At 37.8% G+C, this 26,982-nt stretch overlaps 3 protein-coding genes across 7 annotated transcripts in view; all 3 read right to left on the bottom strand.

Moving 5' to 3' along the window:
- Positions 1–1,266: 1,266 nt before the first annotated feature.
- zgc:92907 (uncharacterized protein LOC436733 homolog) lies at positions 1,267–8,176 on the bottom strand. Its single transcript, XM_042493004.1, has 4 exons — positions 7,999–8,176; positions 6,211–6,373; positions 3,076–3,214; positions 1,267–2,985 (listed from the first exon to the last, which is right to left on the bottom strand). The coding sequence occupies exons 1-4, from the start codon at positions 8,077–8,079 to the stop codon at positions 2,874–2,876; spliced, it is 495 nt and encodes a 164-aa protein (XP_042348938.1). The 5' UTR covers positions 8,080–8,176; the 3' UTR covers positions 1,267–2,873.
- A 4,983-nt stretch (positions 8,177–13,159) lies between these two features.
- rap2c (RAP2C, member of RAS oncogene family) lies at positions 13,160–16,516 on the bottom strand. Its single transcript, XM_042493003.1, has 3 exons — positions 15,588–16,516; positions 13,776–14,062; positions 13,160–13,220 (listed from the first exon to the last, which is right to left on the bottom strand). The coding sequence occupies exons 1-2, from the start codon at positions 15,858–15,860 to the stop codon at positions 13,784–13,786; spliced, it is 552 nt and encodes a 183-aa protein (XP_042348937.1). The 5' UTR covers positions 15,861–16,516; the 3' UTR covers positions 13,160–13,220; positions 13,776–13,783.
- Positions 16,517–17,421: 905 nt separating this feature from the next.
- Positions 17,422–26,982, bottom strand: part of mbnl3 (muscleblind-like splicing regulator 3) — a 37,458-nt gene continuing 27,897 nt past the window's right edge. For 4 of the 5 annotated variants that reach the window (XM_042493251.1, XM_042493252.1, XM_042493254.1 and 1 more), the window contains one exon: positions 17,422–26,887. In XM_042493251.1, the coding sequence (XP_042349185.1) occupies positions 26,870–26,887 (18 nt within the window). In that variant the 3' untranslated portion in view covers positions 17,422–26,869. Of the gene's footprint in view, positions 26,891–26,982 lie in introns of all 5 variants that reach the window. The other variant, XM_042493255.1, reaches the window with a different exon arrangement.

The raw sequence follows: 26,982 nt of genomic DNA, 5'->3' as shown, positions 1-26,982 counted from the left end.
CCATTAAAGGCCAAAAAGCAAAAAAAAATCTTGAAAAAAAAAATGTCTCTTCAAAATAAAAGCAAAAACTCCCTGACAAGAGATCAATTTAACCCTTTGAAACCTGTGCAAACTGGCTTGATATCTAAAATTTGTATATTAGTTATATTTTAAAAAGAATAAAAGAACAAGAAAATCCCATAATAATATAATAATAGAACAAATAATTAACAAAATAAACAATAACAAAAAAAAAAAAAACAAGGCAAGCAAGACTTGGAAAAATGCTTTAAAAAACTTCTTTTTCTCTCGAGACATTTTCCCTAGTTTTTTATAGCTAATTTTCTAAATGTACTAATTTGTGGAGCCTTTTTTTCATATTTTTGATACAAATGCAAGCAAATGTTTTAATTGCCTGTAAAAGGTGTCTGAAAACAGCACAAGAAAGTTCTTACGGTCCCAGGTTTCAAAGGGTTAAAATGTACTTTCCCAAGCTGTTCATGTACATACAGCATGTAAGGTAGGGGATTTATAAGGGGCTCTGTAACACTGATCACTGCTGCAGATGGTCCTCCTCTCTTTCCGCTTCTTCACATAAAAAAAGGGATTCTGCATCAACAACATGACCTGGTGCCACATAATGTTTCCCTTAAAACTGATTTGAAACCCACAAAATGTCTGCATCTGCTCCTGCTAGTCTGGGCCGGGAAAAGTTGGAGCGTACGTGCTCGGAGGACAAATGATAATCAACCCGCAAGGTCACAGTTTTAAACATCATCTCACCCTTGTGGCAAGAATTGGTACAACTTGCTTTTCTGTGATGCAGCAAATGTATTTAGTGTCTCTGAAAGCAGAAAACTGGCATTTTACCTGCATTTAAAACCAGTGGACATTAGAAGAGAGTGACATCAACTAATATTTATTTCATAATATAAACACAGAGCCCCAAATCTAAATATATAGGCTACATTTTTTTCTAAAAATAAGAATAGGCCTGATTATTTAAAAAAAAGCCAGAGATCTAATAATCTGTCACATCCTTCCTACTTAAATCCCACCACTGTTAAAATAAATACATACATTTAACTTGCAATATTAATAATATGTAGTATTAATTGAAGTAGTCTGTACTCAATGCTAATTACAAACAACCACTAATATTTTTCTCATCTCAATTCCGAATGAATCTGGAAAGAAACAGTTTTTAAGGATAAATAAGGTGCCAGAGATGATCAAAAATAACCAAAATAGAGCTTGTTTATTTAAAAATTTCCTAATGAGGTCCAAGCTGAGCCCATAATGTCCTCAAATCCTAAAAAAAGCCCCAGTTTGTATGTTTACACTGACAAAAAAGCAAACAAAAGAGTCAGAGCGACGCAGGATCACAAACAGACTAACGGTTTGGTCTACGTCAAAATGTCTGTCCTCTTGGGAAGAGCTGAGTCTTCTCAAGACACACAAATACACAGCAGACAGTAAATAAATAAATAAATAAATAAACGTGCCACTTACAAACCAAGGAAACTAAAAAGATATATATAAGATAATCTGGTGAAGGGATTTTTTCAATTTAAGTTGAAACAACAAAGATATGATGGATTAATAGGCTTATTGTGATTTGTGATATTGGAGTTTATAGGTCAAATTAAAATTGAAATTAAACTGAAAATACTATCTGTTCAGACCTTTGGGCATGTTTTGTGATTAGGCTACAATGAACTTTGACTTGACTATGACAATTTTGCTCTAAAAAAACGTTCCTTGCCTTTGCCTTTGGTGTGATTTGCTGTGTCCGCCCCAATAACCTCAACAGAACTGGCACACTGTCACCGACGTCATGAGCTTTCCTTCTTTTTAGTTTTCTTGATACAAATCAAGAAGAACCGTCGACTGTCGACTTAGAGAGTGATCAGAAATAATTCCTGATGAAAACTCTTATTAAAGGCTATTCTTAGTAATAGCTGCCACTTTAACTTAATGCCAAAAATGGGATCTGTGGTGCATCTTCATGAAATTAATGTTATACATTGTTTTGTCTAAAGTAGGCATCTTGCATTAAGCATCATTTTTTCATACTGTGTTGCCAGATTTACGAATCGGCAAAATGTATTGACTTGTCTGTCAGGGGGAAGCAGCATTTTGTTTTTATGCCCCACATATCTGCAGCAGCCCCGCTGCAACTCTACGTTCTTTTAAAACCAAGGCTTAAGACTTTTCTCTTTTCCACTGCCTTTTAAGTCAAATATTTATTCATTTCTTGCACTGTACTCTAATTTTAATTTTTTTTTAGCATTTTTTAAATTTTCTATTCTCTAGCTCTTTAATTTCGTTTTAAATGCATTTAAATGTCCCTTTATAATGTGTTTCTCTTGCACTTCATCTTGATGCTTTTGATAATTTATGTAGAGCACTTTGAATTGCCTTGTTGCTGAATTGTGTTATATAACTAAACTTGCCTTGCTGGGGTTGTCACTTCAACTTGATTATATGAAAAATTAATTATAAAATGTATCAACAGCACAGTCACTTACTTACTTCCACACTCTGATCAGGATGAACACTGAACCATTTGTTTCTCAAAGTGCCGCCGTGACTTCGACTCTCTGCCCTGCTGTCTGTCATTGGACTAAAACATCTGGTGACATTTTTGTTTTTCTTTCACCTTCGTAAAACTTTTTTTTTTTTTTTTTTTAAATGAATAAACACAAATAATTCACAGCACACATTAGGATCTGTAATTAGTCATATATTATTAATATTATTGCATACAAAAAAATTGAACACTCAAACTGTTGTGTGCAGTATAATAATTAATGTCACCAAGTATGATAATATTACATTATATTCTTAAAATCATCAACTTGTAACAGAAATCAGGCAGTGAAAGGAAAGTTTCACTGAATGCCGAGAGCTTTGTCTAAAAAGTTTGCAAAAATCTTTGGCTGTCCGGGTAAGAACGGCCGAAGAACAGAGAGATCCATCGTCCTCAGTGTTTCTGTCAGGGTGCTGAAAGATTTATGTAAAAAGCTTGTTCATTACTTTGTTTTGCTAACAAAATACTCACGTGCATAAACTGTGTATGTGAGAAACTCATACCTGCATGTGCAGTACAACAAGTGGGAGTCCTTGTGCAGCTGCTGGGCCATCTCCAGCTGGTGGTTGTTCATCAACTTGTCATTGACGACGACCAGCAGAGGCTTCCCTGCACCGAGCGCCTCCAAACAACTTCCTGCGCCTGAGGAGAAACACAAGATCGAGCTCATTATTCATGACAAAGTTCAGCCTGTGTTTGTGCAACTACTGATTCCTATTAATTTTACTATAAGTTTAGTTTCTGTGGCAAAAAAATAATAGAATCTGTCCTTCCTTTATTTGTCTTAAACATGCAGTAGTTCAATTTAAAACTGCACATCGTCTGCACTGGACTCAAGCAAGACTGTGCAAGATTAAGGTAGATCTTGACGCCACATGTGATTGATGTTGGCGAGAAACTGCCACCCTTACACACGTGTTTCGGACCTGTCCAAAAGTGAGAAGTTTTTGGGAATCTATCTTTAATATCCCACCATTACTCTTCTTCTCCTCAGGTAAAATTTTGCCTCATTAACAAACAAATATGGTTGTTTGGCATTGAGAAAAAAAAAAGCAAAAACACCTAAAAGTAAAAAATGTAAATGTCAAATGTAAACAGAATCCCATATTCATATATGCATAGTATCTTCCTGTTTCGAGTAGTTTGCTCAACGCCCTCATGCTGTCAGCTGCTGACACTCTGCTGTATCAACCACCAGTTTTCTATTTAATGTTTGCACACTGATGACATGCTTGTGTTTGTTTTTGAATCCCACAGAGCCATTCATGTCTTCAAAGCAGGAAATGAATACGGAAACTACCTGTAGTGGCTGCTCCTTCTAATAACGGTTAATTTGTGCAAAAACAGACAGTAATTTGGCTGATGGGGCAGAATCGGTTGACTGTTTGATTAAAATGTGACCATGAACTGGACTAAACTGAGCTTATCATTGATAGCAGTTCCACAAAACAATTACGTTACATATCTCACCTTTAGGTTTCCCTCCTCCAATGCTAACAAGGTTTAATGAGGCTGTAAAGTCTTTTCTGTGGGCAGCAAAAAACCTCTTCTAGCAGAACAAAATGATGTGCTGCTGATGAGGATGGGGGTCTCGATCGAGCCCCTGAATGGGTCTCAACTGAGAAAGCTGCAGAATCTTTCCTCATCCAGGCTTTTAGATCTCAAACAGGAGGAGAAACTCCATTTCAGACTCCACTGTCGGCATGTGCGAAGGAAACTTGGAGGGTATCACACCAGATCACAGGATCAAAGCCGTCATTCACAAAAAATCCTCACTGCTGCATAACAAGCTGTTGAAGGTGGGCTAAAAAAACTCTTTTTTGGAAGACGTGGGTGAAAGAGGGAATTATCTTTATTGCAGACGTGTTTGAGGATGATCATTTAACGTCATTTGAACAGCTGATTGCTAAATATAAAATTCTTAGATAAGATTTTTGGAAATATCTTGGAAAAATCTTCCTAATGCCTCAAACTGTGATGCAGGAAATATTTCAGGGCAAACTGCAGACTAAGGGCGGAGCGGTGTCACCCACCAAAGCTCGGTGGTCTTTAGAGAGTCTGGGAGGAGGATTTAGAAGAGGAGATAGACAGCATTCATTGAAGTCTAACATGAAAAACATCTGTGCTGTTGTTAATGTATTAGCTGTACTGATGTGTAATGTGAAGCTTCTGCTTCATTTTTGTTGACTGTAATTTCTTGTTTGACATATTATCATAGTAAGGTGAGAATTACCGTCAGTATTTGAATAGACTGTAAACTCTACAGGGGAGGAGCCCCTTTGGGTTTTTTAACCTCTCCTGCACAGTTATTATCATGCTTATTATTATCTACTTGCTTTTATTCAATTTTGTGTGCCAATAAATAATAAATAAAGAAATAAAAAACAGTGAGAGGTGGAAGGAAATGACTTGGTCTGGGTGTAGGACATTAAGGGAAGTACAGACGTTGTTAATTCCTCATTCATAGGGCTTGTTGGACACCCTGTAAGATGGTGAAACGAAAACTTCGGGACAAATGCTGGAGATGTGAAACCAACAGAGGTGCACGTATACAAATGCTTTATAAATGCCAAATGACAGGAATTTAGGAAAAGTATAAATAATATTATAATAATAATATATAATTATATAATACTATTCCTCAACAAAATGCTACTTATTTTGCTACTTAAAATTGTTTAGTGCCTTTACACTTGTGTTATTTGTTCTATTGTAAATTTCTAAATTTCTATTTCATATTTCTTTTATATTTGACTACACGTTAGGCATTCTGTGGACAGCAAAGTAAGAATTTCATTGTACAGGGAAACATGTTTCCATACTGTGCATATGACAATAAACACTTTGAATCTTGAATCTTGAATCTTGAATGCTGACCGGGTTGATACAGAACCCTTTGCACTTTGTATTTGAGGTATATAACGCCAGAAGGGATTGATTTGTCTGCACGGGAGACTCAGTGGTGCAGGTTGGAAAACAAAAACAGTCCCTTTTGACGAGTGGTGTGGGGAAGTGACCAAAATAGCCAACTAGGAGCATTTAATTGTCAAATTAAACAAGCAGGGACTATTTTGGAAAATATGGAGCCCCTACATGAATATTATATTGAATAATTAGGGGGGATTGTACAGAGGAGTGTTTTAAAGAAATGTAAAGGATAGTTTATACTGTGTGTCAAACTGGATGATGCAGCAAGGTGTCATTAGCACATGGGAGAGGTATTACTTATTGAGATGGGACTGACAACAAATTAATGTGATGGTTGACCTTTTATGTCATTAAGTTTGGATACTTGACTAACAAATATGTGCTTAAATACACTGGCCCTGTTTGTCACTTTAATATAATGTAGGAGGGATGATTATATTTTTCCATTCATCATATTGTGTGAGTGTCAACATAGTGTTTGTTGAAAACACTTCTCACATGTGTCTTGTTATGTTCTTTTGTTAAGTTTTGTGCCTTGTATTTGTTTTTCTCTTCTACTTTTTTTTTGTTGTCCTGTTACTGTTCCTGTTTATGTTTATATTTGTTGAAAAGGAACAAAAAGGAAATTACAAAAAAAATAAATATATAAATAAATAGTGTGACCACGATTAAGTGTCCAGCTGGCAGGAGGTTTTTGATATTTTACTCACCTGCGTGGCTGACGACGAGGTCGGCCTGCTTCATGTCTTCTGCGATAGAGTCTTTGAATCGATAAGCCTCCAGCTGCACAGGTGGACAGCTGTCAGCAGCCGGAAGAAGAGATCCTTTTCCAACCTGAAGAACAAAACGCTCATATCCACAAGCCTTTAAAGCCTGATGGGAGAAAAAAAAAAGTTCACAAATCACACTTTGAAATTTCTGCCATTTTCAAAGTCCTGGAACAAGAGTTTTACATTTTACGCCCACTGTGAAATCTTGAACAGGTGATGTTTTTGCTGAAGTTTCCCCACTAATTATGAGAAAGCGCAGGTCTGAATCAAATCGAGAACTGCAGAACAACTGCAAAACCTAAAACCAGATAGCATCACAATTTTGGTTTCATGTTTCTTATTTTGTGGCTGTTAATATTATTAATAAGAGTATAAGTACGCACGCTACATCAAAGTGTTGCAGTTTCAGGACAGAGTCAAACAGCATTCGTGTAGGGTGTTTTGAGCATCAAACACTTCATTTCCTGCATTCTGGTGAACTTTTATGCACCAATTTGTGCCTTTTCTGCATTAATTTATATTGTAAATGTCTTAAATTTTTTCAAAATAAAAGTCATCGGCTAATTTCAAATTGTCCTTTTGTGTGTGTGTGTGTGTGTGTGAATGTTTGGACTTGTTCACTGCACCCCCCCTGAAATCTACACCTATGATGTTTTAAGTGCTATTACAAAAAATCTGAAAAAGGTATTTCTAATTTGATAGTTGTTTAAAAATATAATGAATGACCAACATACTGTACTCAAAAAAATCCAGTAAGTAATGTATACAGTTACACATTTTATATATTGTGTATATTCTTACTGTGATTCTTGCTTATCCACATCATACAACATATATAGTGGACTGAAAAAGAAACCCAGTTGATTGTATTATTTTAGTAGGGTACCAAAAGTTGAATTTGTATTTGCAATATTAATAATCTAAGTAATAAAAAAATCTATACTTGTCCTCCATGTATCAATACAATGTAGCCATGCAAAAATATTGAGATGCTATGCTGTATTGATATTTTGTTCATCCCTAATATTTACCCGAGTACTTGAGTACAAATTTCAGATTTTTGTTTAATTACGTATAGAATTTTTGTGCTACTCTATACCTCTACTCCACTTCATTTAAAATAACCACTATACTTGTTACTCCACTTACTTTTCAGATTAAGATTTCACATAAAAATTAAAGATCAGTTTATAAGATAGGCATTATTCAAACTTAAAACATCCAACAGTATATGAAATAACTGAAATTAGCTCCATGTCGACCAACAAAGTTACAACAAGTACTACTTATACATTCATTCTTTAATAATGGACCAATAACATAACACTGATAGGGGACAGTGAGAATGTGTATATTAATACTTTAAGAACATTTAGTCTGTAACAGTTCCATACTATTACTTTTTCTAGTTGTTTATTTATACTACATTTATTACTTTTTATTAGTCCTGTTTCTATCAGTATGTATTTGGGGTTTTTTATCTCTCTTTTCTCAACCTAAGACAGAGGCTATTTGGTTAATAAGACAAAAAATGTGTGTTGTTGGTTTGTATTTGTAAAAATCTCAAAGTTGAGTAAAATAATGAATTCTGGTCTGTTACTTGTAAATAACTATTTTGTGGAATTACTGATTTTACTTAAATAAACACCACTGCCACTGAGTATTTATAATATATTGCAGCAGTAGTTGGTGCCCCTTTTTAACTCAATAATAACCAACTGTGCTCACCTGCACGGCCTCTGGGCGCGTGATGCTGTCAATGAGCTCATCGAAGCTCGTGGTGCCGACGGTTACAAACACCGTCTTCATTTCCGCTCAAGCAAAACTGTCAGTTTTCAGGTTTGTTTGTATTTTTAAACACTTCGCAGCCTGCTCTCACAGCTCATCTTCATCCTGCAGCCACACAGCTGACAGCTACTTCCGCTTCAGACAGGTGACGTCATCGCCCTATACCCACGTGATGCTGCCACCTGGAGGCCTGGAGCTGTGACCACAGACAGGCTGCTGCAGAGTGGAAAAATACCAGTTTAAAGCTCAGATTCAACGCTGCTCAGCTGGTTTTCTGCACAGTAATGCATTCAGTATAACAGTGGAGTGATATGACTTCTTTAGAACAATAAATAAATAAATAAATAAATAATTATATCCCACTTTTGTCTCAAGAGATGTGATTTCCACATTGGTTTTCGTTAGAGAGAATTAGAAATAACCCGATGAGGTTAAGCAATTTAAGGACAAAAATGCAAAAAAAAAAATCCTACAAATTAAGAGTCTGATTTACTTCAGTTTCAATGCATTCTCTGCCATTGTCTTGTGGCCGGATAATCAGATTTTTTATTTTCATGATCAAAAACATAACAGAACTGAGCTCATTCTGTAAAATGTCAAATTTTCAATGAACACGGATTATAGGAACAGTTGTCCACACATTTCCACAGAGATCCTCTTGTAGTTTTGTCCCCAATTTAAACCAGAGTTGTATAAAGAGTACAGAATTTATGCAGCATTACAATGACAGTGTGACCTATATTTAAGACATAAGGCTGAGGGTAAAGGGCAGGGATTGGTATACTGTCTCACTAGTTTGCATAATCATAGGTACATCAAGAAATAACCTCACTTGGTTTAAAAAATTATGGATCAAAATGAGTTAATTACAAATAAAAATCCAACAGTATAAGTAGCTGAATAACACTGACAGCAGCCTTTCTGCTGATTTTACTCCAAATGTAAATAATTATCTCACTGTAATGGAAACGTATTTCTTTAACATTGAATTCAAAATGTTTGTTTGTAACTGAGAATTTGTTGTATTGCTATTTTTACTGAAGTACAAAATTGGAATACTTCTTGCACCACTGGATGCTTTAACCTATGTGTCACTCACACACACTTTGACTTGTCAGCCAAATTTAGCCATTTTAACTTCTTTTAACTTGAAAATCACCAAAATCCTGCTCATTTATGGAGGGTCAAAAGTGTCACAGAAAATGCTGTGAAGACAATAACAGGAATTAAAAATGAAGACAAAAGATTTCACATCTGAATTGACATGTAAATAAGTGTAGAAAATCACTTTGTCATATAGAATATAGCCGCGTTATTGTAGATGTAAATAAATGACGATACACTTAACTGTGAAATATCAGTCCTCACTTTATTAAAACTTGTCCATTTCTTTCAAAAAGTCTGACATGAAAAATTTGGTATAGCTGTGTGGATGTGTTATGTGTATGCGTCTGCTCCAATACTTGTTTGTTATGTTGTCATGTTAAGAAGAAAATTAGTCTTAGAATTTAAATAGATTGTAAATAGACTGTAAATTCTCAGGGAAATCTACCTGCACAATTCTAATGTTATCATCTACTTATTTTCATCAAATCCTGTGCGCTAACAAATATAAATGAAATGAAATTATTACCTTGGCACATGTGGCCCCCCACAGTTACTGGGAAGCTAAACATGGTCAGTGTAAAGACACAAACTGGAGCTACTCTCTTCAGGGCTCCATTGTCCTGAGCCACAACATAAAGAAATGACCCACTTTCTCAGTGATCATCATGTTTTTGTTGAAGGTGAGTTTGTTTTGTTGCAGCTGACAGCCCAGTGGCACTGTGGTGTTTTTGTGTGTAAAGATGTCTCTGCTTAAAGCTGCCTTGTGGAGTGGACAGAGATAAACCCAGCAGGAACCAGGACAAGACACTCAAAATGAGTTTTTTTTTCCCTTAAGGAGCTTGGAGGAGCTGTGGTGACCCTGCTGCTTCAGAGACGTCACGCAGCAGCCGCTGCCAGCTCGGTGAAGGATGCACAGACTCAGCGAGCACCCAGCAGCTCCACCTGACAACCGCAGAGCGAGAGGAAGAAGAACCAGCTTTGTGCTCCGTGGGACGTGGAAACTACAGCAGCACTATGTGTGACAAATGCAAAAAGAAAAAAACTTGCAAAGCACACACCAGCACCATCGCACGCTGCCAGTCTGGGGCCTGAAAACACACACTGCAATGAGGAAGTGGAAAGTGTTGCCTGTTTCTGAGAATCTGTATTTTTAGATGATGTAGCTTCAAAGTTTAACTCCTTGTTTTTTCTTCTGTCCCTCGTCACCTGTCATTAGAGTGGGATCTCTCTGTGGCCAGTATGAACAGGAGGAACAAATACAGCCATAAAAAACTGTTGTAATACATATTTCCTCATGTGACTTTTGAGTTAAAATGAGGAACCAGGTGCACTTCTCCTGCATTTAACTTCAGATGGATGCTCTCTCCTACAAGGGCCGCTGGTTTTAATCGACTACTGTGTTTAAAAAATGACTAAATAAATCTACCTTCTACTTTCTTTGACCCTATGAAACATGAATTGACATCACTTTCCTTGTGCTGCGTTCAGACGCTTTCACATGCATTTAAACCTTCGAAACATGAGCTATTTGGTTTCCTTTCTTTTGAAAACACCGGGAAAAACGAGATGGGCAACTTAAGTGCTCCACAAATTGCAAGAATTTGGTAGATTTAAAAAAAAAACACCTTTTTGGACATTTTTTACTAATTTTTAGGTCCTTTTTTTCTGAAGTTGCTTTTTGCCTTTTACCTGTGTTTTTTGAAAGACATCAAACCAATTAGCTCAGGTCTCAGATGATTAAAGTGCAACTGGTTCCCTTTAAACTGCGATTGTAACAGTCCACTTCTGGTACAGCTGGTCTTCACACCTGATGCAGACTGTGCCCAAGTACACATAAACCGTACTTCAAACCGCAAGTGGACCTGCACACGGTCCACTCATCTGTGCCTGGGAATGGTAACAGTATTCACAATAATTAAACGAATTTGACTCTTAGGTCTCGTGTACGTTGACCAGGTCCCTGATGTTAATGATGCGTTCCAACCACAAAATCTAATATGGCTGCTGCGTGCAGACAGTAGTGAAAGCTGCAGCCATGAACTTTTTATTAGCAGTTCTGTCTTATTTGTGTCTCATTAAAAAAGGTTGTACATAAAGTCCTTTCTAACTTCTGTCTGTGGAAATATTGCTGCAGTGAAAATACAGCGTAATGTGTTATTAACTGCTTTCGCCAACAATGGTTAACCTGTCTTGAACTAGGGCTGGGCGATATTTTTAGGCTGTATCTCGATATCTTTAATTAATTAATGCTCTAACTGGGAGACAGAAGCAAATTTTTTTTCTTCAAATTGCCTTATATATGTGACAATGTTGTAGGAATGAATATATGTACTTTGAAAAAATATTGACACAATTCCACTTTTGATCAATAATCATTAGTAGATGTAGATATAATGACAAAGTTGGTAAAAGCAAGTATTAAAACAAGCATAACTGTCTGATAAGTTGAGAAAAGTGCATCACTTTACTGTAATGCAACCTTTAAAATCAGGGAAAAAAAACAATTTATTCCACCTTGTGATATAACAACATCCAATACGATACAAGACGATATATAGTCTCATATCTCAATACGATACTATACTATCTTTATATTGCCCAGCCCTTAAACTGGCATTGTTAACAACATCTTGGTTTTCTGACTTGTTGAACTGGAACGCGATCAACTCTGAATGAAGCATAAATAAACATTATTCTAATATTGTGTACAGATATATCGTTGTGTATCAAAGATAAAACTGTAACTGAGCCCAATGACAAAAAGCAGAAAGGCCAGCATGTTTACTACCAAATGACGACAGCTTTTTCATAACTTTGAGAAGAAAATAAAAAGAAACATGAGACCAGGGTGCAACAGAAATTATTTAAGGCTCTGTTAAATCCTCAGCTCCAGAAACAAAACAATGTACCATGTATCCTGAAATGTCACAAAAAGCCATATAAACTAGTATAAAATTAAAGTTTTAAAACTGGCTACCCAATGTCGTTAGTCTTTAATAAATAGGTTACTATAAGAAAAAGAAAAAATACAAAGTTAAATCTGATTAACTGTGCCAGAACTTTTATCAAACCACATTGCAGCGGGAGTTATTCGGTGACAAGAATTCAGCGTCTCCTGAATTTTTAAAGCAACACACGTCATGTAGTCATACACAAATATGCAACTGTGAGCTTCCTTTGGTCGTTCCAAAATCATTCCCCCACAGAGACTCCACGAGAAAACTGAAAATGGAAGACCTGCGTCCACGCGGTTCATGTCTTGTAGAGACTTTGACAGAATTCAGGCTAAAAACAGTAAAATGGCTCTTCCTTATCACTCCAAGTTGATTTAGTCGAACATTTTCAATTTTGAGCATGCATGTTTTCAGATGAGTTTAGCTGCTTCAGGCTACTGCGATCATAAAAAGGTAAATTCTTGATGTTACAGGTTTAATCCACAAAATCGGACATCATGTCTAAGTTTCCCGAAGCTAAAAAACTCGCTGCTGCAGTTTCTGTCAGTTAGAACTATTTTAACGCGATTTTCAAAATAAAGCGAGCAGCATACCTGGGCAGCAAACTGGTCGAAGTCTGCATGCTTAAAAGTCAAAATGCTTCAATATTAAGAAATACTTTGTCAAATTCCAAACTTGAGACATAATACAAGTAATAATAAAGTATATAATAGTGATTAAAGCAGCTTTAAAAAGAAGCTGCAACCTCACAAACACTCCTGCTTATTATTTCAGGGATACTTCCGACTAAAAGGAGAGAGAGAGAGAGAGAGAAAAAAAAAAAAGAAATTCACAGATGGCCGTTCTCGCTCATTACAAGTCCGTCTGTCTGACTCCGTCCTGGGCCATCATCGCAAAGGCCGTTAAGGTTGCAGCAGAAACGTCTTCTAACAGTTATGATATCAAAAATAGGACCGACATCTTTCCTGTCAGATGCTCTGTGAGACAGTCAGAAACCACATTGAACAGAAACTTTACCAGCTGCGGTAAGTTTTTGTCAGCTTGTCCCGGGGTCATGGTTCATCAAAAATCCTTGTGGTGATCCACACAAATGATGCATATCTAAAAAGAAAAGAGAGAAAACAGCTTAAGTGTAAGGATTTCAAAGGCTAAAAACTGGTGTTGTTATTGTGCATCTGTGTGGTTAAAACAGGCAACATCTGTGACAGAATCTAAAGCGAACTTCCTGTTTTGGAACATAATTTCTTTTTCAGGATGTCACATTTTCCTCTTTCTGCGGCTCGGCTCACAGCGCTGTCTGCTTCATTATGGCGCTAAGCTGCTCATACAGTTGTGTTCTTCATGCCGCATACTTTCTGCAATCTTATGATAACAAGCTAAACCAACGGTTTGCACGCAGCAGCACCACCCACTCGTCTTTCTCACTTCCAGCCGAACCTCTCCTCTCCCTCGCACTGCACTGAAACGCCACACAGTCATCCATTTGCCACATTTCTACACAGCTTGTGAACCATTTTACACCAGCACTACAGGGACATTTTATCACATTTTGTAAAATTAGTGAGCGGCCAACTGTGCTGTGTTCGTGAGCTCTTTGGGGCAGCCCGAATACAAATGCAACAATGCCTAAGAGGATAAGAACAACGGTGCTTGTACCTCTTTCCTCACTGTACCACACAGGCTGTGCAGCACTGTTCCTGCTTCTCCGGCAGCGTGGAATAATTCATCTGTCGGACGATCTCTGCGAACAGCTCGTCCACCATGGTCTTGCTCTTGGCAGAAGTTTCGATAAAAGGACAGCCCCACTCTTGAGCCAGAGCTCTCCCGTCTGAGCCGGCCACCTCGCGCTCCGATTCCAGGTCCACTTTGTTACCGACCAGGATCAACGGCACCTTCTCGAAGCGCTTCACTCGCACTATTTGGTCTCGCATTGGTCTGATATCCTGAAAGATCAACGGGGGAGAGGATAGGAGCGTGTGGTTTCTCAGGAAAACTGTAGGCAGTTTGTAGCACTGAAACAAATAATCAGTTTACCCATATAGGCCAAGGTGTTTTCTATTACAACATTTTCTTAACAGATTTTCTAAAATAGTTTATATATATATATATATATATACATATACACACAACTCCCAATAATTGAATATGATGGTGAAACAGCTACAGGAATACTTTAGTCAATACATAAAGAACAATAAACATCTTTCTTTCTCTTTGTGGAGGTGGCACAGCAGTTTCAGTTTGATTTTTGGTATTGCATCATTTCCTGTTAGTAGAAAAGACTTCGGTGAGCTATTTCTTTGTACACCAACTGCAAACAAGTACACAGTGACAACAACAACATGTTAGTATTGCCACTCGGCACAAGACTTAGGTGGTATTGCTGTATATACGGCATATAAGGGTATTTATAAATCCCAAAGGTATGTTTTTCAATACTGTCATAAATACAGGCGCTCCTCTTTCTCATAAACTTATTGTATGTAGTGCACAACACGCACTACTAGAGCTCAGTCTTCACTCTGTACTGGTGTAACAGAGAGCTGAGCTGAAAGACACAACAACACCTAGTGGTGGAGGGAAAAGTTATAGGACTGTAAACAGCTGGCGGCCAGCAAAGGCAGAGACTGTGGGGAGTAACGGCATGTTTTTTTATGTCTAACTTGGTGATTTAAGGATTTATTTCAACCAAACCAGCACCCCACACTTATACCATCACATTTGGTATACACTGGTGAAATTTTAAGAAGGTAAGAAGGTATGAAACATTAGATAGCGCCCAAACCTACTCTGCACCCTTATGCAGGCCAGATTGGGCCCAAAAAACACGAACTGAGTAGGGATCCAAAATTATCAGCCTGGCCGAGTATTGGGGCCAATATTTGGCATTTTGCTGACTATCTGTGGAAGCATTTTATTTTAATAATTGCCGATAATAATTAATTAATTAAAAAGCTCAACTTTTACTGTGTAAAATCTCAGGGAGCTAGTTTTACTTTTATCTAAATTTTCACTTGACTTTATAAAACCAAACAAAAAAAGTTGCTGGGAACTTCATGATGTATATGACGCTGAACATTGCGGTTTTGATTAAACATTTGCTAAAGGCATGTAAAAAAAAAAAGTTTTTGTTTAAGTTTGTTATCTTCCAAATTCCAATTGACAGATTCTCATTTTTATTGTAAATGCACATCAGTTTAAAATCTCAGTTATCAGTCTCATCAACTACTAAAAATCTGTATCGACACTGAAAAACCAATATCGGTCGACCCCTAAAGATGAGTACCATTATTAAACACGGTCCCTATTTTAAATAAACCGATAAATGAAAATTTGGATGGTGCAGAGCTCTGCAAAAAGGCAGTGTGAATCACACCCACATATTGAATGTAAATGCAGTGATTAAATACCTTGCTATGAGCAGTTTAAGGGGTGTGTGTGTGTGTGTGTTGAGGTGACACCAGATACCTGGAATGACTGCTGGTTGACCAGGCTGTAGACCAGTATGAACCCCTGCCCGTTCTTGATGTACAGGTCTCTCATGGAGGCGAACTGCTCCGTCCCCGCCGTGTCCAGGATCTCCAGCACGGAGGGAGACGAGTCCACCTCGATCTCCTTTCGGTAAAAGTCCTCGATGGTCGGGTCGTATTTCTCGATGAAGGTTCCGGTGACAAACTGGACGGTGAGCGCGGACTTGCCGACGCCGCCGCTGCCCAGCACGACCACTTTGTACTCTTTCATCGGGGCGGCAGGCTAACTTAGCAGCTAACGACTGAGCTACACCGCTATACTCGCTCCAGAAACATTTATCAGGCCTACAAAATAGCTAACGAGCGAACTGACATATGTTAGGCGATATCAAATAACCCCTATTCATTCACATAAACCAAAGTGAGGCGCTCATACTCGTTGTTTTTCTCTCGCTGCCTCGCTAATTAACAAGCAAAAGTTGACGTCCGTTAACTCCGGTGTTAGCTAGCGTTAGCTCGCTTCTGGCTAAATTCACGCTGGTCCATGCTCCAGCCTCGAGCCTCTACATCCGATCTGATAAACCTCAAGTACCGGAGAACTTGCCGTCCAGCTACTGACAGCAAGTCACGGTAAAACTCACTGCACTTCCCCTACAGAGAGCATGCCAGTTCCTGCACACTCTCGCAGCTGCCCGCCGGTGTCGCAGCGCTGGATGTGTCCGTCCGTCCGGGCCTGGTTCTGGTTCCGGCCCGGCCCGGTGCCTCGACACCCGGCCGTGCTATCGACGGACAGACCGCAGATTCAGTATCAAAGTCCAGGAGTCCATTTGCTACAGTTTGATGTCGCTTCAGTGTGTGTTTGACTCTGTGCTGGGGCGGTTTGATTACAGAAAGGAAAGCTTTTTCCACCAAGTGATTTCCTGAAGCTAACAGTCTGGTTTCCGGTAACGACAACAAAGCTTCCGGCGTGACTGTTTTCAGAATAAAAGCCTCTTCTCAAATTTGAATTTAAACTCATCTCTTTAAAAAATACATTGTTTATAGGCTGGTTATGGACAATCCCAAAATATGACTTTCTCGTTAACAATATCCTCATTCTTAGAAAATTTTATATTCAAATGTATGAAAGTGAAGCCATGCTTTAATATATTTCACATGGATGCACCTTTTAAATTTTTTTTAAAGCCATAATGTTTGTAAATGGACTGTTATTTTTTTAAAAGGTAAAAGGTAAAGCTAATAATAATAATAATAATAATAATAATAATAATAATAATAATAATAATAATAATAATAATAGTCTCTGCTCTACCCTCCCTAGACACGTAGAAAAATGTTGTGATTACATGATTTTTTTTACATCATTTAAATAATTGGGGTGTAAGAAACAAATCACAGAGTTTTTTTTAATGTTATTTATTAATATTTTATGTCCCTTGTAGTGGACATAAGGTCAATCTTTGCTAAAAAAAAAAAAAATAAATGTACATTTATTAACAGTAACCTACAGCATATTCACATCATAAAATAAAATTCACTTTAAAGAAATGTAACATTGAAGGTATTGTGCATAGGCATAGGTATTGGCCTACATCTTTTCTTTCAAGTATTGATCAAATTGCTTTCTCTAACTAAGTGGAACTGCAGTTTCAATATCTTAAGACACTGTAAATCTATGTTTATGTCCATGTCTTCATCTGAAAATTTAACCTTGATTCGTTTAAATGTCATCATGTCATACACAGGTAAAAATCTCACAATCCAGGAAATCAACAGTCTCTTTAAAGGTGACACAAAAAAGATAATAAACCACAAAATAAACCACAAGAAGATCACAATAATGTGTTTTATTAAAGGTCAAACAGAAATCGCAGAACTCATCATAGGCACAGTAACTTACTCTTAATAGCTATACACTGCAAAATAAATTGGCATGTAGCACAGCAGCACATACAAGCACCACAAGCAGAAAACAGAGTGAAACGATATATGACGAAGAAACAGCAGTCACTTTCAAGTCTGTCCTAGAGTGTCAGAGAGAGTTTTTCATATGGCTTAGTCCTGAACAGTCTTTGGCCCTCATCATCTTCCACGGGTTGCCATTCAGTCTGCGATTGTACCCACCAACAAAGTCAAGTTTGTCACCGACAAAGGATTTTAAATAAAAGGATCCGTTTTACACTCGATACATGTGCTGTTTTAAGTCAATTTAGATGAAGAACGTAAAAAGGAAAACTACATCTTGCATGATAAAGGCACAATTACAACTGAATTATCTTAAAATGACAACAATCAATCAATTTCAAAACAAAATCACAATCTTATTCACTTGTTGGTGTCTGGAAACCCACAGTATATTAAGTTCACTCCACATGTGGAGTCAGAGGGCTGTGAACTGATTCACCAGGATGACTCAGTCAATCCACCGCTAGGACAAGTGCCATGGCAACAAAATCGTTGGCTTTAATAGCAATTGAAGAGCATCACATGTCCAAATCTGCAGGAACAGAGTTGTGTAAGGATGTTGCTGCTGCTGCAAGAGTAACATCGGAAAACCAGTTTGTTTGCAATTTGGACTAAAATCCTGAGGAGAATTCAGATTTATTGTTGTTTTGGATAATGACAACAAGGGAGCAAAGAATAACCCACTGCACAAAATGACAAAAGTAAAGTGAGTTTAAAACCCTGTGAACACATCTCACATCCATGTCCCTCCATTATATGGTTTTAATATCTGCTCCTCTTTTCTTCCTGACTGCTTTTCAGCCTGCAGGTGGAGCTAATCTGTGCTTTATTTTGGTGCATTCCTGGAAAGAGGAATGCACCTACATCCATGTACTCGTGTGGAGAAATTAAAGGGGAACACCACCTACATTAAGAATTCCAATACATTATTTCCTCGGTCTAGGAAAGTTCAGTTAGTATTTATGAACAAGAGCTACTCTTTCTCAAAGCCGGAAAACAAAGAAGTCTCAAATATGATATCATCAAGTATGAAGTCTGGAGCTGCTTGTTTAACAATGAATGACAGCCCGATTTTGTGGATCCACACAATGTTTGTTTTCTAAAACGAGCTTTATTCTATTGTAATGTTGTCAGTTCTGAAACCGAAAATGTGCCCATAAACTCAGAACATTCCCCTCTCTCCCCATTCCCATCTAGAACATCTTTCCAATTTCATTGTCTGTGGAGCAGCTCCAGAATATATACCCCATAACATCACAGATTTGAGTTTGTGCACTCTATTTTTTAGTTAGTAGAGAGTTGTTTGTGTTTACTAATACCTTTTGACTGTCTTATAGTCCCTCCAGGATTTTACAAGCTGTTTTTGGCATTGTTGAAGGCTGAAATACCTGATTTCATGGCAGGTTTTCTAAAAAAAAAAGTTGTGATGCAAGTTACAATGTTAATAGGCCTTTTTTTGTAATGAAATTGTGGGGGCAAGCGAAAACTGCATGAATTGTTCTGATGCTGTCACACAGTCAGTGTTTTGAGATTAGAATATATTTGTAATTTGTGATGGCTGGGGGTGGGGATTGCAGCAACAGCTCATTAACACCAATTAGCTGTTGCTGCAGTCCTACATGGTGCGGAGGGACCATCTCTGCAAGCCGTTAATCTCGCACTGACACTAAAATGACTCCACTCTGTCTTTAAACCTGTTAATGATAAACATTGGGTAACATTAGCCGTGTGATGTTAATAGTTAGCCCTGTCAATGTGAGTGTGTGACTCTGTCCCAGACACAAAGCTCGGGTCGTGCAGCAGTAGTCTCAGAGAGAGAGAGGCATTGAGTTCGACGATGAAATAAGATTAGGCGTCTTAGATTGTTTAAAAAAAAATGCAAGGTTGCAAATGATTCAAAGGGATTGGCTGATTTTGTGTTAATTGTTGTGACTGTAATGTGAAATCCTGGGGCGACTGGTCTTCGACCAATGAAATAACATGTATGAATGTTAAAAATAGGTGAAGTTCCCCCTTAAACTTAAAAGGATGAGGTCAGTACTGGTTTATTATATATTCCAGACTGGCTATTTCTTCTAATCTACCTCTTCTGTTTTATGTTAGGGTCAGATATGATAGAAACAAAAATATCCTGTTAAATGAAAAAAAAAAAAGCTATTTCAAAGCAAACCACTCCTGGTTTACAGCTAGGCAATGTCATGCTTGGCAAAGAACAGGGCTCTAGCAAACAAACAAACAAAAGGACAGATCCCTCAGAGCAATCTTTTTATACTGTAATAAAATGATAGACATACTCATATCATTAACAATACATTGATTTGATTTTTAATCAACTCTTTTATCTATATTTATTCAAAATAAATTTTGAGTATTTTGACATAGTTATGTACATAAGTGCAAACAAGGTGAACATCACACATTCGTATACACCTCAGCAAGGATCGACATCACCCAGCACAGCTGGGCAGAAAGAGACTTCTGGACCACCATCTTGGCCAAAACTGAAACAGAACCCACTAATGAAGCTCTGTACCGGAAACTGAGCGTCTGCAGGAGGTTTGATTTCACAGAAAAAGATGAAGATCTTTCAATTAGTCCAAAAGCCTCTTTAACCTTCCTGACAGATAGGTGTTTGCTTTAAAAGCCAAAGTCCATTCTTATTTCTCAGAAAGACCATGTACAAGAACAAAAAACAATAAAGGTCAAATAAACAAAACAAAATAAACACCTGATCTCCCCTAAGGACCTTTGGATATTACAAGGATTTAAGTTTTCCATACAAAATATTGAATCACGTCGCAATAACAAGACAAACTAATTAGACATTCCCTTTTTGAATAAGTTAGTGATGTATGTAATTTCAATTAATGTGAAAAAAATCACAATTACGGTAATAGAAAGGTAGCCATGTTGTCGTTTTGTTGCCACAGCAACAGCAACTATTACCATTAACAATGACTCCATCATTGTATACAAATGATTTTCATATTACATCTTTTGTCTTGGTCTACACAAACTATTAACTATGTATAAATGAGTTCTTTATTTCCATGCTGTGTTTTTTATGTCAGTTAAAAAAAAAGAAGCTTAACTTACGATTAATACATGTCACTTTCATACACACCTATCACATCTTTATACAGTGATCAAGAAATAAGGCCCTTTGTTTGTGCCCTGGGCAACAGAAATATGCTCAGGATCGAATTAACTGTCCGCATGCTAAAGGATCTGGTCACTGGACACAATGATCAGAGCTTTTTGCATATTCCAGAGAAATGATTCATGTCTGTATGGGAAAAAATACAGTGAGGCCTAAAGGAAATCAAGTACAAGAGAATGAGAAAGGGAAAGAGGTAAAAACTAATTTTTCTCGTGCCACTCCGCAGTTCCCGAAAACGAACATGCTCTTGTGCATCAATACATACATCTTCTTCAAAATTCAAATGCCCTCAAGAGGCACAATTTATTAATCAAGTATTGTTTTGTTTTGTCAGCTGGACAGCAGATAGTGAAGGCATAATGAAGTGAAGGGGTGAGAAGACGAAGGCTAGTGGGCGGGGTTTTCTTGGCTGGACAAAGCTAGTCTTTAAAAGCTGTAAGATTAAGACAAACTTAATTGTCTGGACATTCGAATCATCAGTTTCATCAAATTTCTGCTCAAAAACTTGAGAAAACGTAGCTGCTCAACACACTAAAAAGCAGGGGTAAATGAGAAGCACATTTCTGTTGGCTGCCAAGTTTCTTTACAGATGTACGATAACCAGCATATAACGGGGCTACGTGATGTTTGATCCACCATGTAGATAAAAATTTAATGATAGTTTTAATAGATACTTCGGAATTTTGGAAATGCGCTTGGTTTTTGTTAGAAAGGCTTGATGAAAAGATTGACATCAATCTCACGTCTAAGCGATAAATATGAAGCTTGAACAAGGAGACATTTAGCTTAGCTCTTCTTAGCATGAAGACCTGAAATGGGGAAAAAGTTAGCCTAGTTCTATCCAAAGTATTGCGAGACCAACAATTCAGCTAATAGCAGCTTATTGTAGATAACATAGTGTACATGTTTGTCTAATTGGTAACAAAATATTTTCCTCCAATTACAATTGAGCAAGCTTGGTACCCAAAATAACCCTGGTCAACTTCCCCCTTTTCTGTTAGCTTAGCTATGCTATTTTTAGAAACGGAGAAACAGAGAAATATTCCTGCGTTTGCACCCTTCGTTTACACGCAAACGGAGAATTCGCCTCTGAAAACGATGCTTTTTAAAAACTCCGGCCAGGGTGGAGATCTTGGAAAACGCCGGTTGCCCATTTGCGTGTAAACGGAGCATGTTTTTCTGTAAACAAGAAAGAGGAAGTGACTCGTTGCTGTTGTTGCTATTTTCGGGATTCTGATTGGCTAACGTGAGCTTCAGCTTCTCGTTACACTGCCACCTACAGTTTTGGAATGTCCTGGCAGCAGACATACGCGCGTTCGTGTAAACGCAAAGTTTTCTGAAAACGGATATGTGTGCACAGAATTATTTTTGAAAACGGAGAGGGTGAAATGTCCGTTTCTAAAACTAACCGTGTACGTGTAAACGGGGCACTAGATATAATAAGTGTTAGGATTATTCAAAATAGAGAAAAAAATGAAGATGGTTAAAGGATGTGACTTGGGATTGTCACAATCTTCATGGACACGCTACATTTTATATAGAAACTTCTTACGTTAGCTAATGTAGGCAAAACGCTAGCTAACTACCTAGCTAACGTATTGCTACAAGAGGAGTTAGCATAATGTAGGCTTAGTCACCAACATCAGCTAGATTTGTCTCCCTCTTATTTAGATTTGTAAAAGGACAGATAGGTTGGTTGCTGACATATTTTTAAGATGACATGAATTAGCCAAATAAGATAAAGGCTAACAGTCATTTAGTTATGTTATCTCTGTAGAGCTATATGCCACCTGAATTAACTTTTGGTGTTATTTATTTAACCCTTATAATGAAAACATTGTTTCTTTGCAGCTTCTGGGAGCTATCGATCTGTTGTAAAGTCTGTCTGACCTAATAAACAAAACATTTTGTTTATGTAATGTTTTATGTTGAAAAACGAAAAACTATCTGCTGAATCGTTCTGAGTTTTTTTTAAAAGCTAAAAACTAATGTATCAGGTATCAGACTCAAAAGTATTGGTTGAGCTGTAGTTCAAAACTTGAAACATATGCCTAATAACACTTCTAAAGTTTACTAATTAACATATTTTATTTTCAATTTGTAAAAATGTCAAATATAGACACGACAATTTGTGTTTTTAGAGGGAGTTACACCGTGTCATTCACTTGGTGCTTCTCTTTGGAATGTATATCTCTATAGTGCTGGTTGCCTGGCAACCTTACCGTGAAGATTTAAGACTGTCACACATTCTCTGAATCACTCCGGATTTACTGTTTAAGTGTAAATGTATCCCCTATAGTACCCTCAAAAATATAAACAAAAATGTCTCCATGGTTTGTTCAGCACTTTCCCCGTTTTCAGTCTTTATGCTAGGCTAGGTGGCTGCAGGTTCTAGCTTCATATTAACACACAAACATGAGAGCAGTATAGATCTTCTCATCCAACTTGAAAAGAAAGCAAATAAGTGTACTGTTCCTTTGAGGGACATATTTTTACCAATTCAACATGAACACACACTTATTGGGGCGCCAAGGTGGTAAAACCAGGGTCAATCCCAGAGAGCGGCGCTTCCAAGTTGCCCCCAGTGAACACAGGTGGCAGTGTTAATGGGTGGGAAGCTGGTGGGGGATTTCATCCTTGTCGCTGCACAAGCAACTTCTACCGGATGGTCTGTCTAGACAGTTACTTATGTATACAGCCTTCCCAGCGGGGGTTAACAGAAACAAAGACGACAGTACAATGAGTACTGACCAGTCCGAATAATGTGAGAAAAAAAAAATCATGCTAAAAAAAGGAGTCGAGTGCTAATTTTCTTTTTTTTTTCCAGTGATTATACCATTTTTCATAGGCTCATTTTGGGCACTTTTGAATGGAGGGTTACAACAACTGACTGGCAAGAAATGGTACTTTAATGTACCTGTACGATGTACATTTGTACTTCAAAAAGTACAATTCTGCTCTACCTTTTCTGAGAGTGAAAGATATTTCTAAAAGTAGTCACACCATCCATTGACATTAAATATAAATCTATATAACAATACACATACTTTAATATGTCTTAACACAGTATCAGCATGGTACTTATGTGACCTCAGAAATAGTCTATATATAGTGAATTATTACATTTCAACATGCCGCTCTTTTAGAAGGGCATGTGTAGAGTTTTTGCATTAGATACATTCACGACACAATAACATTATTTAAAATGAATAATGTTCAGTGGGAAATGCCGTAATATCTGCAGCATTTACAACTAACCAAATATGTGATTCATTGTCTTTTTCAACACACTTATGTATGCACACAACTCACTAATTTATTTCTTTACATAAATGATAAGACAGCACAGCTGTCTCAGAGAAGAAACTAACAGATGTGATTGACTGTTATAGTAACGTACCAAATAACACATCTATCTTTGAGCACTGGTCTGTTCCTACAGTGTATTGACAGTGGTGGTTTGAGGAGACTTGAAAGAGGCACATTTGAATTTGGATAAAAGTGGTTTCAGCCTGGTTTCCAAAGCCGTTACGTTCAATTTTTCGCGCCTACAAAGCAATTCCTTACAGACTTTTTTAAAACCAAAAAAACCCCAACTAGTTTACCTTTTTTTTTTAACCATCATACATCAAACACATAGTTTATTCCTTCACCTTCTGACTGTACCATAACTCAATTCTGGCTATAACAGCTGTGGCTGCAATATTCAGAGTCTGACTACTTTTGACAAAAAGGACACATCAGTAGAAAAGACGACACATTATAAAGTCAGACAGGACATTTTCAAGTTCTAAGCTTTCTCCCTGAAGAGCCATAAAACATAAAAATCTTGTGCCACGTATTCAATCCAAAGCCGCATTAAAGGAGACAATTACACAAACAAACTGCTTTTTTAAATCAAATCTCTTTGAGAGGAGTCACTCTGGTATTGCATTTAACGGGGGCAGCTCCTTGCATATACTGACCACCACTTGGCACACATAGACTTTAGGCACAACATCAGGAAACAAATCCAGCTCCCATCTTGTGCAATAACTCTGACATCAGGTGTGAAAGTTTAAGAAAAGCCAATTATAAAAGTTTGTAATCTTAGATCTGACTCAGAATCTAGAGCTGTAATCCACCAAAGAAAATCTACCTCTACCTGTTAGCGCTGTGTGTCCACCAAAGTGTTTTTTATTTCCTGTCACAGAGCTCTACAGTAAATTAAATTACCTGTTTGTAGTTTGAGTGAAAAATTAATGTGATCTCCAATGTAACATCAACCAAAAATAAACTGTGACGCTTTTCTGCTGCATGCACGAGCCCATCTCACCACTAGGTGTTGAACAGGACTGATGAGAAAAAACCCGACATGCTGGAGACTACAGAAGTTAACTCTGGGGTTTATGATCTCATATACGATAAAATACTAACGTTTAAAACATCTGTAACGCTGCATGTGAGAGAGACTTGATGAATCCCACACAGAATGTCTTTTGTGATTATTTATCAGTTTTTGAATTAAAAAAAAGAAAAAAAAAAAGCCATCCAATCAAAGTGGAGAAGGGGCGGGACAAACACTACAAAGACCAACTGTCACAGAGGACAAATTCAAGCGCTGAACGACAACAATTGCTGTTTTTCAGCTGGGAAAAGAAACACTTTGGCGGACACACATCCTTATTAGAGTAACGCCAGCGATTGTCCGACCAATGAGAACTGGGTCGAACAAGACCATATTGACCAAACCATCGACCATTCAACCAGAAGTTTACAGCCCTATCAGAACGTCATTTTGTCTTTACTTTGATTTCAGGTGAGTTTAACACAAGAAATCTGAGGTTGTAGCCGAGGCTACAGGACCCATCGCCTGTAGATTGTCATTCTTTTACACAATATTTGGATATCAAATCATGGAGGAAACGGGACAAACAAACCTTCCTTTTCAATCGTTAAACAATTACCCATCACATCCAAGAAACAACCACGGATAAAGATACTGCATCACTCAAAGTCAACATCTGCTTTAAGGCAGTTTGTTTCTTACATCAACAAATTAAGAGCCACATTCTTTAAAACCTCTCAACTCAGCCTCTTTAGTATAGAAGGGATTGTATCCTAATTTTATGTCACTTTGTCAATTTGAGGTTGTTGTTTTTGAAAAGTAAAGTCTCTTTGCTGCTATTAAATCCAGTAAATACCAGACAAGACTGTGAAGCCGGGGGACGAAAACTGATTCAAATCAAACTAAACATTCCTGAAACAATGTTAATTTAAAATGGCGATCACTGTAATTCCTTGATTTTCTTCAACAGGTTGATACACAGTATTTATGTAACAACAGGTATTGCCTCCAACATCTCTCAGTGTTTGCTTTCAAGTGTTTTGACTTATTTCGGGAAACAAAGTCTCCTCTGCAGCTGAGCAGATAAATCAAAGGCACAAACAAATTAACAAACAACTCGTTGGCATTTCATCAGGCGAGATGAGACCATGAGAACAAACTGAATGGTACAACACAAATGTTACATTTGTAGCCATCTTGAAACGTAAACATGACATGATATGAAACACTCTTTCATTTTTGACAACGCGTACTGGTTGTAGACCGGCGGCAGGTCCGTTTGCCACTCAAACGGTCTCAATTTCCAGCTTTTCAGAGTTTCTGACTTTGGAACAGTCAAAAGTGTTGGGTCGCCTCATGTGATGGCTCCAACCCATAAAGGGCATGTAGTCTTAAATTATGTGTGTGTGTGTGTGTGTGTGTGTGTGTTTGTCTGTGTGTCTGCAACACTTTTAAGGTGTGGGCATGTATGGCTGTAAGAACGAGGGAGCTCTATTGCTCAGCCTGATCGAGTCAGTATGCATCAGGATGGCTGCTTTAAAGCAACAGTAATACGTCCAGGCTTGTATTGCGTCATCGCAGCTTTGTTACGTTCGTAATATCTCACAAGAGCTTTCACACTCAGTCAGTGTGCACTGTAGGCGAGGCACATGTTTGCTGCATTCAGAAAAGATGACCGCCCTGTAAGTGCGCAGATTTCAGGGACTTTAACTGGGGTTTCGGGAAAGGCTTACTGAGTTTAGCGCCACCGGAGCCGCCACCAGCAGTTTGGGGACGGGGCAGTAATGGGTTTCCATGGGAACGCACTGGAGCTCCACTGGATCAGGGGTCAGGAGCTCGGAGGGGTCTACTGGAAGAGAGACAGGGAGGGGTGAGAGAAGGAGCGGTGAAATTACACTTCAAAAACTTACGGTGATTCAGTCAGTTTTTATTTATAATAAA

This window comes from Plectropomus leopardus, chromosome 9 (genome assembly GCF_008729295.1).
Source record: "Plectropomus leopardus isolate mb chromosome 9, YSFRI_Pleo_2.0, whole genome shotgun sequence".
Lineage (NCBI taxonomy): Eukaryota > Metazoa > Chordata > Actinopteri > Perciformes > Serranidae > Plectropomus > Plectropomus leopardus.
Note: the sequence above shows the minus strand (reverse complement) of the source record. Positions and strands in the feature narration are given on the sequence as shown.

Bases quoted from the DNA above. Each gene is read 5' to 3' on its own strand.
- zgc:92907 (XM_042493004.1), bottom strand. From the start codon at position 8,079: ATGAAGACGGTGTTTGTAACCGTCGGCACCACGAGCTTCGATGAGCTC. The intron at 6,374-7,998 runs GTGAGCACAGTT...TTCTCCCATCAG, and splicing joins CGCGCCCAGAGGCCGTGCAG to GCTTTAAAGGCTTGTGGATA. The intron at 2,986-3,075 runs GTATGAGTTTCT...TAAATCTTTCAG, and splicing joins TTGTTGTACTGCACATGCAG to CACCCTGACAGAAACACTGA.
- rap2c (XM_042493003.1), bottom strand. From the start codon at position 15,860: ATGAAAGAGTACAAAGTGGTCGTGCTGGGCAGCGGCGGCGTCGGCAAG. The intron at 14,063-15,587 runs GTATCTGGTGTC...TTGATCTTTCAG, and splicing joins TCAACCAGCAGTCATTCCAG to GATATCAGACCAATGCGAGA.